General features: G+C 56.4%; 6 protein-coding genes across 6 annotated transcripts; 2 read left to right on the top strand and 4 right to left on the bottom strand.

Annotated features, from left to right (window-relative positions):
- Positions 1-216: 216 nt before the first annotated feature.
- ACRALDRAFT_2028512 (uncharacterized protein) lies at positions 217-1704 on the top strand (the record flags this gene model as incomplete). Its single annotated transcript, XM_071020533.1, has 2 exons — positions 217-308; positions 402-1704. 2 exons carry the CDS (start codon positions 217-219, stop codon positions 1702-1704), a joined length of 1395 nt encoding a protein of 464 aa, XP_070873013.1.
- A 480-nt stretch (positions 1705-2184) lies between these two features.
- On the bottom strand, positions 2185-3807 carry ACRALDRAFT_2028511 (uncharacterized protein; the record flags this gene model as incomplete). Its single annotated transcript, XM_071020532.1, has 1 exon — positions 2185-3807. One exon carries the CDS (start codon positions 3805-3807, stop codon positions 2185-2187), a length of 1623 nt encoding a protein of 540 aa, XP_070873012.1.
- Positions 3808-4633: 826 nt separating this feature from the next.
- ACRALDRAFT_1062958 (uncharacterized protein) lies at positions 4634-6495 on the top strand. Its single transcript, XM_071016701.1, has 5 exons — positions 4634-4678; positions 4834-5220; positions 5318-5353; positions 5625-6028; positions 6169-6495. The coding sequence occupies exons 2-5, from the start codon at positions 5023-5025 to the stop codon at positions 6254-6256; spliced, it is 726 nt and encodes a 241-aa protein (XP_070873011.1). The 5' UTR covers positions 4634-4678; positions 4834-5022; the 3' UTR covers positions 6257-6495.
- Positions 6477-7217, bottom strand: ACRALDRAFT_1062957 (uncharacterized protein). Its single transcript, XM_071016700.1, has one exon. It carries the CDS (start codon positions 7098-7100, stop codon positions 6726-6728), a length of 375 nt encoding a protein of 124 aa, XP_070873010.1. The 5' UTR covers positions 7101-7217; the 3' UTR covers positions 6477-6725.
- Positions 7218-7469: 252 nt separating this feature from the next.
- On the bottom strand, positions 7470-8957 carry ACRALDRAFT_1081216 (uncharacterized protein; the record flags this gene model as incomplete). Its single annotated transcript, XM_071019118.1, has 1 exon — positions 7470-8957. One exon carries the CDS (start codon positions 8955-8957, stop codon positions 7470-7472), a length of 1488 nt encoding a protein of 495 aa, XP_070873009.1.
- A 1034-nt stretch (positions 8958-9991) lies between these two features.
- On the bottom strand, positions 9992-12167 carry ACRALDRAFT_1041737 (uncharacterized protein). Its single transcript, XM_071015229.1, has 2 exons — positions 11592-12167; positions 9992-11524 (listed from the first exon to the last, which is right to left on the bottom strand). Exons 1-2 carry the CDS (start codon positions 11958-11960, stop codon positions 10316-10318), a joined length of 1578 nt encoding a protein of 525 aa, XP_070873008.1. The 5' UTR covers positions 11961-12167; the 3' UTR covers positions 9992-10315.
- Between the last annotated feature and the right edge of the window lie 1845 nt (positions 12168-14012).

Genomic DNA, 14012 nt, shown 5'->3' with positions numbered 1-14012 from the left:
CGACTCAACCTTGAACTTTTGTTAATGGAAAACAATAATAATCCCCTCCCATTCTGACACGACCACGATCCGATATATCAAGGAGACACACGACGCGACAGTCTTTGACAGCACCCAAGACCTTACTACACCGCTCTATTCCCTTCGCCCGCAAACCTGCAGCGTCCCGGTCCAAGCTGATTCGCTTTCCGTCGCCTTGGGCTTCCACCACCCACCATGGCACCACTCATTCTGCACAATGTGCCAGATGACGAGCTCTACGTAGGCGACGACGGCGTTAGGAGACCATATGCAATGGTCTTTCCACAGTACGAGGCCCTGCCCTGTTACCCTTTACCTTGCGCTTCCTTCTTCCTCGCCCTTTGTCGTTGATGCATGGCTAATCCTAATATTGTCCTCAGTCAAGAAGGCCATTCCGGCAGCATTCGCGCCCGGCGAGGGGTGGCAGAGACGGGATCGTTCGGGAAATCCACGCGGCGCTCTCGCTCGCGGACCGGAACGCCAGCACGTCGTGAGAACCCGACGCTGGCCGCCGCGGACAAGATCTTCAGCGACTGGATCGCCAACAAGGCCACGTCCCAATCTGCCAACAACAACTCATCCTCTTCGCCGCAACGTAAGGCGAGCGGCCACAACCTCCTCAGCCAGCAGCAACAGCAGGATGAAGCCACGCCGTCGACCAGTGCCCAGCGGCTCATCAAGTCGGAGCCCACAGAAGTCATCCTCCGTGGCTACCGGGCGTCGGCGCAACAGTATGCCGCCATCAACCACTACGAGAACCTCGCCGGCCAGATTTGCGAGGACTACCCGCGCGAGCCGCCGCCCGACCAGCGCCGCTACAAGGGCGACCTGCGTGACCCCGCCTACACGCGCCGTCGCGCCCTGACGCCGGAGGAGAAGGTCAAGGTCAACCGTGCCGACGGTGGGGAGCACTGGGTCAAGGTCACCTTTGAGAGCGCCGAGGCAGCCGAGAGGGCCATGTACGCGAGTCCTCAGTCTATCCTTGGCTGTCTCGTCTACGCTGAGCCCTACCGCGGCTACCCACCTGCCCAAGATGTGCCCGTCTTGGACACGGACGCCCTGGGTTCCTACACCGGCGTCGACGATAACCACCGGTCGCAGACTCTCTCCAACAACAACAATAATAATAATACTAACAACAACAATTTCAATAACGGCATCGGTTTCGGTACCTCACGCCGCCGTCGCGGTGTTCCCCGCCCGGCGAGTAGTACCCGACATGCTCTCGGCGACGATTCCCCTCCCGACTCGCACGCTTCTTCACAGACCCTCGACACCGGCACCCTTTCCCATTCCAACACCGTCGTCTCCTCCGCCACCATCACAGACGGCGTGCCCGGCGCCGTGCCCGCCGACTCGAACGGCCAGGGCCAGCCTCCGCGGGAAAGTGATCCCGCCTTCTGCAGCAAGATCCCCACGGCGCGTCGCGCGACGCTCCGGTCGGCTGACGAGGCGCACCTGCCGTCGCAGAGTTTCACGGCGAGGCTCCTCGCGGCGGTGCCCATACTTATGTGGTTTGTGGGCGGCTTCGGTGCCATGATTGGCAACGAGGTACCGCGCAAGGAGAATGGCGAATTCGACTACGATAAGGCGAGTCCATACTGGAAGTTCATATGGTGGTTGGATGTAACGTTTCGTCTGTTCAAGGGGGAGATTGTGAATGCCGCCGATACCGATGACTGAGAGCGGAAGAAGAAGGGGGGTTGGGTCTGGGTCTTTTGCTTAGCGCACGCATCTTGGGCGTCCGAAAAGACGAGGTCGATTGAAGCATCTCTATTGAACATGGCAACCTCCATTCGGGTTATTGAACTGTATTTATGCCTGTAGTAACAGCGGCTGGATGAGCTCAGCATTGCATGGGACGTGGTCTGGAACGAGAGGGCGGTTATTCAGTCATCGACACACTTTCCGTCCATCAGGACAACGGGGAAACACTAGAGAAAGGATCAAATCAATCTGTATATCAACGCCTAATCGACTCATCCCTTCACTTCGAGAGAAGTCTCTAGCCCATCCGTACCATACCCATGCCATGAATGCCTCTAAATAGAGCAAGGGGTATAAAGCACCTAATAAACAGCGCATAAACAAGAAGCATAGATAGACACGCTACCTATGCCATGTCCCACCACGCCTTACATGAATTATAAATATCAAAATATATTATGAAGCTGAAGGGTCTTCAGCCACATCCCGTTCCCTCGACCGGCCCCTCTCCTCATCGTTCCCTTGCGTAGCTTCTTGGAGAGCTTCGTCACTCTCGTCCCCTCTTGTCACGTCCTCCTTGGCAGGCTCACCCTCCTCTTTCGTATCGCCGTCTCTCAAGAGACCGCTACTTTCGTTCGTCCATGGCTGGTGTTCCAAGTCATCTTCCTCCCGCTCGTCCTCTTCTACTTCGTTCTTCGACTCCGCGGCATCCCCTCCTCCTTGCACCACGCTGTTTTCCTCTTCTCCCCCTGCCATTCCCCCCTCCTCCTCTCCCCCTTCCCTTTCCCCCTCCTCTTCGTCATCTGCCTTGATCTCCTGGTCTGCCGCATCCGGGGTCACTGTAAGCTCGCCAAGGGTATCGTTAAACGGCACATCCGTCGGGTTTCGCCGGATAGGTTGCGGACTAAACGGCCTCGCCCCCTTGGGTCTTTTGCTCCGTCCAGAGTTGGACGAAACGCTCCTCGTCTCTGCATCGTCATCGACACCATCTCCCGCCGGCGGCGACGGTACCGACGCCACCGCGGCGCCCATGAGGCTCTGGTACCGCTCCGCGTCGTCCACCAACAAGCTGTCGCTCCTCGTATGGCCGAGCGCATCCGATCCCGCGTCGGCCAGGATGCTCCGGGGCGGCAGAATGCTGAACAGCTTGGACGATGACCCGTTGGAGACCATGCCACCACCGGCGGCGGCAGCATAGTCGTCGGGCAACTCGGTGGTGGCGAAGAGATCCTGCCCTCGCTCGAGCAGGTCGTCCAGGCCACCGCCGGTCCAACCTTTCCGGGCCAGCGACTCGAAGATGTCGACCTCGGCGCGGACGAGGCTGCAGGTGGCGTCGACAATCTTGGAGCTGGTCTCCTGGGAGTCGCGCAGGAGGGTGCGTGCGTGGTCGGCGTGGAGGGCGGTCAGGCCGTCGAGCTTGGTGGTGAGGTCGACGAGGTGGGCGCGGAAGCGGCCGACGTCGCGGCGGCGCTGGCGGTGGAGCTTGAGACCTTCCTTCTCGAGGCGGCGGATCTCGCGGCTCTTTTCGCGGACGTTCTTGACGTAGCTCTCCTCCTCGTCGTCCATGGCGCGGCGCCACTTGTCGAGCTCGTCGAGCAGGGGCACTTCGAAGCTGCGGTAGACCGTCTCGGAGAGGATGTGGTGGTGGTTGGCCACGAGGTGGTGGACGCCCGAGGCCGAGAGGAGGGGGTCGGCAGAGCATGGGGAGGCGGCGGTGTGGAAGGAACCGACGAGGGAGGCGGCGTTGGGGGACGGGCCGATGGGTTCGGCGCGGGCTTCCTTGAGGCGGGCGCAGGCCTCGAGGGCGGAGCCAAAGGCGGAGGAGGCGGCGGAAAGGGAGGCGAGGGCGAGGCGGTAGGACTTTGCGGTGGCTAGCAGGTCGGCGTAGGCGGTCTGCGAGGCGTCTAGGTCGGTCTTGGAAAGGATGGCATGGGCAGGCCTGGGGGGTGGTGGTAGAGGGAGGTTATAGGTTGATAGGCGGTTCGCGGTAGACGCGAAGGAGTAGGTTGGCGAGCCTGGTACGGGAGGGAGTTGTGACGGGCTTGGGGACGTCTCGCGGGGTGGCACGGGGTCGGCCATGATGGACGACGTGCAATGAGATGTTGAAATGGCTTTGGTTAATGGACTGTGGTTATGTTGATGTTTTGTCTCTTTTTGCGGTGTTATTTTTCTTGTTGTCGCCGTGACGCGATCCGGTCGGCTAGAGTTGGCAAATCTCGACTGCGTGTAGGTTTATGTAGAGCTTGTCGGACGAGGTTCGAGCGGCATGGCTGCCCAGGAAGAAAGTATCGAGGATAGTAAGAGTTTTCGTTTGGTGTTGCAAAGATGATTCTCGTGATGCGTGTTCAGCATTATCCTTTGAAACGGAGAGCCACGGCACCGTCTCATGCGCTCATACGAAGTAGGTACGTACCGAGTACGAGTCCGATGATGCGAGCGGACAGAAAAGTCATCGGACCATGCAAGTGGCGCCAAGTGCGAGGGGTGCAGAATGTACATATACATACGTTGTACGTTGTACATTCATCCTTGTAACTGCGCTCGGGGGTGAACGCAGTTACCATGTCATACCGAGGTATCTGAAATCTACTAAGTACGGCGTAGACCTATTGAATTGTGAGGTTCTGGAGATGAAGACGATGCGATGGATTCTTCATGGTATGATTTATGGATAGAGTAAAGGGAAACAATCACAAGGCTACGGCGTCCAATTTCCCTTATACTGGCAGAAGAGGAAGATGTCCACGATGCTATGTACCACACTGATGGTACGTACAACGTACTGCGTATGTACACTCCTTGAAATTCCTCTTATGTAATCTCGGCCCCGGTGAATTCGGTGAAGCCGGCGATGCCAATAGAGAAATTCCCCGCCTCTATCCGACTTTGTCAACCCTGTCAACCCAGACCATAGACATCCAGACGCATCTCAATAGAGCCATCAAACGAGGTATTTCTTCCCCCATCTAATTCTCCTACTCCCTCTTTTCTTTTCTCGTCGAAAAGGAAGAAAAGGATTGGAAAAATCAATTCAAATTCTTGCTATCCTCTTCGTTCTACCCATGCACTCACTCACTTACGTGACACATGAATCGCCGTCTAAAGCTAGGCATCTCCCTGTGTCTCTTCACCATCCTCTCCCTGGGGTGCTCTCTATTTTCCAGTCAGAACATATTTCCGCTTCTGAGTCCTCATCAGGCTGGCTTCGATACCGCATTGGACAACCTGCATCCCGGTGCTAAAGCCGACCTCGACCTCGACCTCGATCTCGACATTACCTCCGACCCATCCACCATGGCCTCCATCTACCGCAAATCCAATCCCCTCGTCTTCCCCGCCGCTGGACGGCACACGGCTACCGTCATCTTTGCCCACGGTCTCGGTGATACCGGCCATGGCTGGGCCAGCGCCGTCGAGAACTGGAGACGTCGTCAACGCCTCGACGAGGTCAAGTTCATCCTTCCTCATGCCCCTCCTATTCCCATTACAGCGGTATGTCTCCTTGGTTCTCACACACGGTGAAAAAGAGGACAAGGGAATATTCCCGGGCCTCCAACAATGCACGCATATCGGACTAACTCGTTGGTAGAACTGGGGCGCCGTCATGCCGGGCTGGTTTGACATTGTAAGCAGACCTTCTCCCCTCTACATAACCATCATCTTCTTCATCTCGTCCGTCTCTCCCTAAGAGTATCGCTCTATCGCCCTCCTCTTGGACCTCATCCAAATCAACAAACCTAGAGCGGGCCGGGCCATTCATCGTTTACCCCCGTCGTCATTCCTCCTACCCCCCCCCCCCCCCCCCTTTCAAAGACCCGTCTCATCCTCCCCACCGTCTCTCCCTTTAGATCACGAGGAACAAACCTGGTAACCACGCGCCGTTGAAACCCCCGCAGAAAGCCCTAGACGGCACCGTCGAAGCCATCCGCGCAAACGAAGACGAGCCCGGCGTGCGCCAGTCCACCCAGTACTTCCACGAACTCATCCAGGCCGAAATCGACGCCGGCATCCCCTCCGACCGCATCATCCTCGGCGGCTTCAGCCAGGGCGGCGCCATGTCCCTCTTCGCCGGCCTGACCTCCCCGCACCGCCTCGCCGGCGTCCTCGGCCTCAGCTGCTGGCTCGTCCTCAGCGGCCGCTTCGCCGAAGAGATCAAGCAGCCCGGCAAGGACGCCAACGCCCGCACCCCCGTCCTCATGGCCCACGGCACCGCCGACCCCGTCGTGCCCATGCAGCTCGGCCGCATGAGCGCCGACATGCTCAAGGGGCTGGGCTACGATGTCGACCTGAAGCTTTACCCGTGAGTTTCCCCTTATCCAATGCGCTTGTCTACGATGGCAGATGGGATGGTGAGGACAGTTTGCCGAGGGAGAACAGGGAATCAAAACGAATCGGCTATTACAGACGAGAAACCCTTTGCTGACACGAATATTGCACCAGTGGCCTCCCTCACTCCGCTGCCTTGGAAGAGCTTGATGACATCGAGGCCTGGCTCACCAGGAGGCTTCCTGCCCAGGGTTCCCAGTGAACTGACCTGCCTGGGTATTGGGTGAGCTTGATTTCCATGAGCAATGTCGACATGGGGTGTTAGACCGACCGCATTAGATTCTCGCTGTCATATCTAAACAATATCAATTCATGACTCTCAGAGGGGCCATATCAGAAACCACAAAAACTACTGCTGACTCCTGTTCTGTCTCCCTCCTGATGCCGTCGCATAGAGGTTCGAATTTCGAATTCCGATCAATCTACATCCCGTGGTTCTATTCTCACTCTCACCTCGACCGAGAGCCTTCGCTGACCACGTCTCGTTCTTTGTCATATAATACTGGTATTCGTCTGCCTTGTTCAGCTCTCAACTAACCCATATTACTACCCATCCTGTTCCATCGTATCATAACCAACTTCAGGTTGCACCCATGCTGCCCACGCACTCCATGAACCATAGCTCTCCAAACCACCACCCGGAATCCAACGCGTCCCGCCTCCAATGCCAATCAGACAAATGCTTCCACCTCGTCGCAGCCCTCAATGTGCTTCCGACGCTTGCTCAAGAACAAATCCGCCATCCGCTGGCCACCCGAGTTCTTCACCTTGCCATCGCTCGACCCCAGACCCTTCGGCGTGTTCGGCTCGTGCGACTCTTCCCCAGCCGACCACCGGGAAAGGCGGGGCCATGCTGCCGCCTGCTCGTCGCGCGGAATCGGAGACCCCTGCCCTGTCGTGTAGACCCATTTACTGACAGGGCTTGTTCTAGCAGAGGTCGCCGCGTCCCTGGCCCTATCTCGTCGGATGAGCTTGATGGGCGATGCGCTCCTGGTTGACGCATACGGCGCTCTGTTCTCCTCCGAGGTGTACATCAAATCCGACATTGTATCCACACCACCGCCACGACTCGGCTGCGTGCCTCCGGTTGCCAGTGAAAGCCCAGCCACAGAGGCCCCATGTCGTGACGAGTTTCTGGCCGGTATGCCCATGCTTCCCATGCCCATGTCCGTGATCCGTGGTGAAGCCCCAGCTATCCAGGATGACAGTCTAGACTCCGGAGGGACTCTAGCTTCCATCTGCTGCCCCGACGACTTGGGCGAGCTGAATGATGGCTCGAGTGACATGGGTTCCTCCTCTATATGCGCATGCTCTCGCACGTGGCCCACGAACTTGGGTGTGCTGGGCATGCCATAGTGAATCTCTGTTGTTTTATTGTCCCACGTCTTCGACATCTGAGCGGCAAGGCGGGATTTCTAATTTACCGAGCTCGCCCCTGATGCCATTCTGTCCAAAGCAGCCTGGTCGTGGCCAGGCTCAGGAAGCACACCATTCAATGGCCCATCTGAAAAGGCAAGAGGGCTTGTAATGGTCGCCGGGCTATACGCGGTCGGGTTCCTCACGGCGCTGCCCTCCACCTCGCCGGCATGAACCGAGTGCGGCTTATCCTGGGAGTACACGCTTTCCGAGTACACCGACATGGGCTGCGCGTCACCTTCCGTGATGACGGCCAGACGCTGGCAAGTCTTGTCGCTGTCGACGCTTTCCACGCCCGAGGTGGCCCAGCTCGTCACGCGGGATTTCTCTTCGGCGACCTGTTCGTCGCTGCTAGCACTCACGATGCTCGCCCGGCAAGATTGGACAGTCTGGATGCAGTGGGCCGTATGTATGGAAGGCACGCGGGCGAGCACTTGGCCAAAGGTGATTATTTCTGGCTCAGGCACCGGGATATTCATATAGTCGTCTTCGGTCTCATCGTCCGTGCCAAACTCGTTGCCTGGTGGCGGGGGCCGCTCGTCGCTTTGAGACTCCTCCGCCACGGCGCGGACCTCCTCGCCGCTCTTGCCCCGGCGGAACAGGGTTTTCAGCTTCAACTTAAGTCTGCTGGAAACCTTTCGGGCTTTCTTCCGGAGGCCGTCTTCCTTGGGTACAGCCAATGCGTTGGAGGGAGAACGGTCCAGTGAGATGCCGGCGCTAGCGTTGCTGGGATTTCGAAGAGATTTGGGAAACCCCGTCGACGTCTCCCTCCCTTTTCTCAGGGACTGCGAAAGCATGGAGGGCCGGACACCGAGCCTCTCCTGCTCTTGGACTTGCTCGCGGAGCCTCTCCTTGGCCAAGTGTATAGCCAGATCATTGCTCGCCTGCCGACTGCCGCCATGTGAGGGGCCGCCTTGATTCTGACGTGTTTTGAGAAAGCTCATGGATCTGGGCGCCCTGAGGGCCTGATGAGCTTCCGACGTGGCGACAGGGGACATATTTTCATTATAGCGATGGTACAGGTGCTGGAGAGGGGACAGGCCGTCGCCGGTAAAGTAGTAGTGGCCCGCAGTCGATTGGTACCGGCTGGTAGAGCTTCTGGGTTCGTGGACGGCCATGTCTTGGAGATATTTTTCAGTGTAGCTGGAGGTGGTCGGACGATGAGGTACATAGGACTCTCTGCTCGAGATCCGGGTCGAGGCTCCGTTCTCGGCACTTCTCAGTACATCGAACCGATGAACGCTACCAGTTTCAAAGGAGAAGCGCTCGGCAGTTCGACCACTGGCCGACCGTCTGGGACCGGGGCTGTTGTTGACGAAGCGAATGCTCTGCCGGCGATGTAACTCGGAATCGGGGGGGTGGTGGACGATGGGGTGGCGGACGACGGTGTCCTTGTCAGAGACGCTGTAATCATCCCTCGCCGTCGGATCCATGGCAGTGCCGTGACGTTCTGAGACGGGATGGTAGCATCGATTCGCAGCGATCATAGCGTTCCGTCGAGTGATACCAAGGCCAATACCCTCGAACTGCGAAGCCTCGGAACGAGAAGAGGCGGTCGACCTCTTCCGTCCAAGTCCAGACCTGCGCATGGAGCGATTGCGCCGTAGCATAGGGGATCAGGACAGAAGCCTGGATGGCCAGTAGCTGAAGACTGAGGATGTTATGACGGCAGGAGAAAGATGACAGGAAGGGGGAATGACCGCCCTAGGCGAAGATGGGATTACCCTGGAATATGTCGAGACTCCTGTTGGAAGGCGGTTCGACAACTAACCAAAATTCAGATAGCAGATGGATGGATAGTGCGTTAACTGTCTTGCCCAAAAAGAAGCAGACAATACAGGGTTGAAGAATGGCAGGAGAAGAGAAGCTGGAGCGTATAAAAACAACGGGGAGAAGAGCAGTTTGAGGACGCAGCGTAAATTGTCGGTTTAAGTTGAGTGGCGCGCAATATAGGAGGCTATTTGGATCCAATAAGTCGGAGAGCCGTCAAAGAGGACTGCTTTCCCGCGTGCCGGATACTGTCAGAGAAGAGCCCTGGACTCACTGATGTGTCAGGGGGCCTTTCCTTCCAGCCTGTACTCCATATCACTGGTATCGTAGGCTCACAAGTTGCTCTGTTTGGGGTTGTCAGGGGTGACCATCGACAACGCAGGAAGGAAATCCCAGACTGCTGTGCAGCCATCATAGTCAGCTCGGTACAAGGTGCGCCTCCTACCACCAGACGACACTTTCTCTGTTGTCTTGGAGGCATCCGTAGGACTGTTGCTTGGAGCGAGGCGCAATTAAGGTTCCCCAAGAGTCTTCCGGGGCTCCGCCTCCTCCCGTGATACGTACGGATTTACGAGTGTCTCGATAACCCAGCCCACCGAGGCGCGACTCTTCAGAACTCTTTTGTGGGCAGTCAGTCTCCTTGGACAAGCAGAGAAGCAAGCCCATTCAGCCCGATATAAGCCACCCCAACCGAGGCTTTGGAGAAAGGGGAAAGGGTTTTTTTTTTTAAAAAAAAAAAAAAAAAGGAAAAGGGGGTTCACCTAATGGTTGTCACAAAGGCCAGGGGCGTCAACAATGTGTGAGTCTTGAGTAGTCAATTCCGAGGACCCTATGGTGATGACATCAAAGTCGACGACCTATACAAAAGCGAAAGAGAAAACTAGAGGACAAAACGAGTACCAAAAGAGAAAAACAAAAACACCCATCCGGTCCATCCATGAATCCCAATAATGATAACCGCCAAAATTGTCCCGTGTAAACCAGAGTTAGGAAAAATGGGCGACGACAATTGGCGTAACCCTTGCCTTGAATTGTACGCAGACTATCTAGGCAACATGTCAGGAGAAGAAACGCCTTACATAGCCATCTCCTTGAGCAGGTCCTTGAGATCGCCCTCAATATCCTGAAGCTTGGTCGAGAACTTCTTCACCTTCTCAGCGAGGAAATCAAAGTCCTTCTCGACCACTTGCCCGGCGCCCTTGAGGATGGTCATGAAACCGTCCTCCTCGCCCTCATCCTCCTGCTGGGCCCCAATCTTGTAGCTGCCGGCCTCGACAATGGACGAGTAGTTGCTGCAGCCGCCGCCGTTCCAGGCGAGCAGGTTGGGCGTCTCCGCGGGCATGTTGCGGATGGCATCAACCGTGGCAACCGACAGGAGGTCGGCCTTGAGCTTGGCAGGCGTGATGGGAGCCACGGCGTACTCAGAGTCGGCAGCAGGCTGGAGAGAGAGGTAGTAGGCGAGCAGACCGGCGACATGGGGGGAGGCCATCGAAGTGCCCGAGATCGTGTTGGTGGCGTACTTGGAGCCGATCCAGGTGGACAGGATGTTGCTACCGGGGGCGAAGATATCCGTGCACTTGCCGTAGTTGGAGAAATAAGACCGGACATCACCGAGCTCGGTGGCGCCGACGGTGACGGCCAATTCAGCAGAAGCAGGCGAGTAGTTGCAGGCATCGGCGTTGTCGTTACCCGCAGCCACGGCGAAGTGGATGCCGGCCTCAACCGCCGCATTCACGACCCGGTCGAGCGCTTCCGTCTTTCCGCCACCGAGCGACATGTTGGCAACAGAGCCCTTGAAGCCCTTGCGCTTGCCGTCCTTGGCTGCCTGGACCTGCTCGAGATGGGACTGAGCGGCCCACTCGACGCCCTTGACGACATCCGACATGGTGCCAGAGCCGTTCGAGCGGAGGACCTTGACCGCATAGATGTTCGCCTTCTTGGCAACGCCATACTTCTTGCCAGCGACCGTACCAGAGCAGTGCGTTCCATGGCCGTTGCCATCGACGTCGTCGTCGCCCTCGGGGATGGTCTTGCCCCACTTGGCTCGGCCCTCAAAATCGACGTGATCAACGTTGGTACCCGTGTCAATGACATAGGCATCGACACCCTCGCCCGCGTTATGGGCAAAGAGGTATTTGTTGTAGGTGCTGAAGCTGAGACGCTCGCGGTGCGAGACACGTGCGAGACCCCAGGGGGCAGACTTCTCTGTCTCCTCCGGCTTGCATTCCTCGTCGTTTACAATCTCCATGGTGTGAACGATGGAGTCTTTCTCGATAAACTCAACCTGTCGGGGTGGTTTGTGGTCAGCAAATGGAATCGCTTGGTCAAGTCGGGGTTAGGTGGTCTCTTACATCTGGATGCCTCCGAACCTCCTCGATGGTAGATTCATCGAAGTGGCCCGAGTAGCCGAGAAAACCATTAAGCTTGTAGGTGTGCTTCAAGCCGTTGAGGTCCGTATCAGAGACGGGCTCACCGCGCTTGCGCAGCTCGAGCCGCTCGTCATTGCTCTTGGTGTGGATAAGCTGGACCCAGCTCTGGTGGTCTACGGCACTCGACTCGGTGACGTGGTCCTTGAACTTGATGATGTATGAGTTGGGAACGGCCTCAGCATTCGCGGACGCGAGGATGGGTGCCGCATCGCGATGCACGGTGTCGATGGAGAACGAGGGGGCGGCGCTGGCGACAGCGGCCACAACGAGGGCGCTGGAGATGACTCTCATGCTGGGCAAACCCGAACCAGGAGAAAACGAGCTGGTCTACCTGAGACGCAGAAAACTCGCTACAAAAACAAAAACAGAAGAAAAAAGAGGTTCCGACGAACGATAAGAGGTGATGGAAACGATGGAGCGGATGTTGTTGATGGGAAAGTGAGGATGGAGGATGAGGAGGGTGGAAAGAGGAAGGAAGAAGAAGCGGAATGAGGAGGGATGATAAACGGTACGGGTACAGGCGGAGGCGGCAGAGGAGGCAGCGTGTTCCTGGTGTTACGCTGTGGGGAAAGGGCCAAGTATGTGACGCATCCAGGCACATGGGTGGCCGAACCTTAAGAGAGAAGTCCGTGTTATCGTAAGAAGAAACACTGTATGATTACGGTAGACCTATCATAGGAAATGACACAGTCAACTTAAGATAACACTGTGCTCCCGGGCCCACGCCACCCCGGACTCTAAGATAACAACATCGGCCGCAGCTAGTGGCGACTGCCTGGCTAGCCGAGGTAGGCTTAGTGCTCGGGGTGAGCGGGGCGCAGCCAATAGGCTGACTCGACAGCTCCTGTCTCTTACAGACAAACTGGTCACGTTCCAACTTCCCCGATGTCTAGGCATGAGATGAGGCGATCGGAACGACGAGGTTGGTGCCTAGTCATGGCGAAACAGTGTCGTCGCTTGCGTTCCTCAAACCATTTGCCAACAGCCCGGGAGCTTCTCTTCACTGTTTTCCTACTACATACCGACCTACATACACTGTAAGCAGCTGGGATCCATAATAAGCGGAGGTGCACTTTTCGGGGATAGCATAAGACATCTATACGTATAGATAACAATTATGAAGACGCGTCAGGTGACCTCCGGCCTGTGACGACATCGACCTCCCGCGATACTTACTGCTTAGGGGAAGTACTTCGTAACAAGGAAAAGAACTCCGTAACTATTACTGTCTGCACGGCTTTCAAATAGCATGGTTTTGATCCTCCGAGTTCGGCATTCTGTCGTGAATCAAGTTCCTAACCTAACAGCAAGGCCAACAAACCTGTAAATTAATTTACAGTAGTGCAACTGGGTTCAGAACTTGCCCCAAGCTTTCTTCCGTTATCATGGGTTAGGAGAATCCATAAAAAACGAGTTCTTTCTGGCCCATTCCTCTTGCTGTAATGCTTCCCGCCTTGAGAGAGCTGACATCTTGTCAGAGCTGTCCCGACCGGTGAATCCCCACTAATTGCGGGACTCCGCTGCTATCGCAAGGTCGCTTCCAGGGTAAAGCTCCCGTGACACCTTCCGCGGCCGTGCCCCTCGAGAAGGTCACGAGCCAACCCACCAATATACGTATGGTGAGGCAGGGGACTTCGGGGAGCTTTATGCCCATGAGACGCGACTTTAGAAGAGATGACGATGCTTGACGTTCTGAACGAACTGACTTCATCTCTACGAAGATAGGTCTGACCGGCCGTCTGGACGATGCCGTAAAGCGTCCTATCGTTGCATGATCTAGATGCAAGGTGACAGTGATCCGGTGCAATGATCTACTGCAGTGGCCTTGTACCAACGTCCGTCCACTCCATAACATTCCACTTAAAGTAACAGATGTAGTCTACGTATAAGGTGTTCTTGGTCCAAGTAATCAGATAATCAGAAGAACAGGTGGAAGTCGACGACATAACAAATCCGATGCTGCGAAATGTAAATCCGGATACTGCTCCCAGACAACGACGCCAGAGATATCAACGTGGCCTCTAATCAATCACTGACCGTCGATTGCGTGAATGGTAGGGAGGAACATACTCAGTAGGCATAGGCGTATTACCCAACCCCATCGGTAACTATTGAGTTACACCCGACGAAGCTGATTTCTTTGCTATGACACGGAGCCGAGTCAGGAAGGTGAGAAGAATCCGGGGTAGGTGTCCCCGGTAATCAGTACGTGCTTACATAAGTATATCAAGACGATGCACCGCCACAAATCCAACCCACCTTGACGGACTAACTTACCGCGTACAGGCACAGGAGAAGAGGATAAGCCACTTGCCTCGAGGCTGACAGCTCCCCCCCCGTCAT

Source organism: Sodiomyces alcalophilus, assembly GCF_042370955.1.
Source record: "Sodiomyces alcalophilus JCM 7366 unplaced genomic scaffold ACRALscaffold_6, whole genome shotgun sequence".
In the NCBI taxonomy this organism is placed as follows: Eukaryota; Fungi; Ascomycota; class Sordariomycetes; order Glomerellales; family Plectosphaerellaceae; genus Sodiomyces; species Sodiomyces alcalophilus.
Note: the sequence above shows the minus strand (reverse complement) of the source record. Positions and strands in the feature narration are given on the sequence as shown.

Bases quoted from the DNA above. Each gene is read 5' to 3' on its own strand.
- ACRALDRAFT_1041737 (XM_071015229.1), bottom strand. From the start codon at position 11,960: ATGAGAGTCATCTCCAGCGCCCTCGTTGTGGCCGCTGTCGCCAGCGCC. The intron at 11,525-11,591 runs GTAAGAGACCAC...CCACCCCGACAG, and splicing joins AGGTTCGGAGGCATCCAGAT to GTTGAGTTTATCGAGAAAGA.
- ACRALDRAFT_1062958 (XM_071016701.1), top strand. From the start codon at position 5,023: ATGGCCTCCATCTACCGCAAATCCAATCCCCTCGTCTTCCCCGCCGCT. The intron at 5,221-5,317 runs GTATGTCTCCTT...ACTCGTTGGTAG, and splicing joins CTCCTATTCCCATTACAGCG to AACTGGGGCGCCGTCATGCC. The intron at 6,029-6,168 runs GTGAGTTTCCCC...ATATTGCACCAG, and splicing joins GTCGACCTGAAGCTTTACCC to TGGCCTCCCTCACTCCGCTG.
- ACRALDRAFT_1062957 (XM_071016700.1), bottom strand. From the start codon at position 7,100: ATGTCGGATTTGATGTACACCTCGGAGGAGAACAGAGCGCCGTATGCG.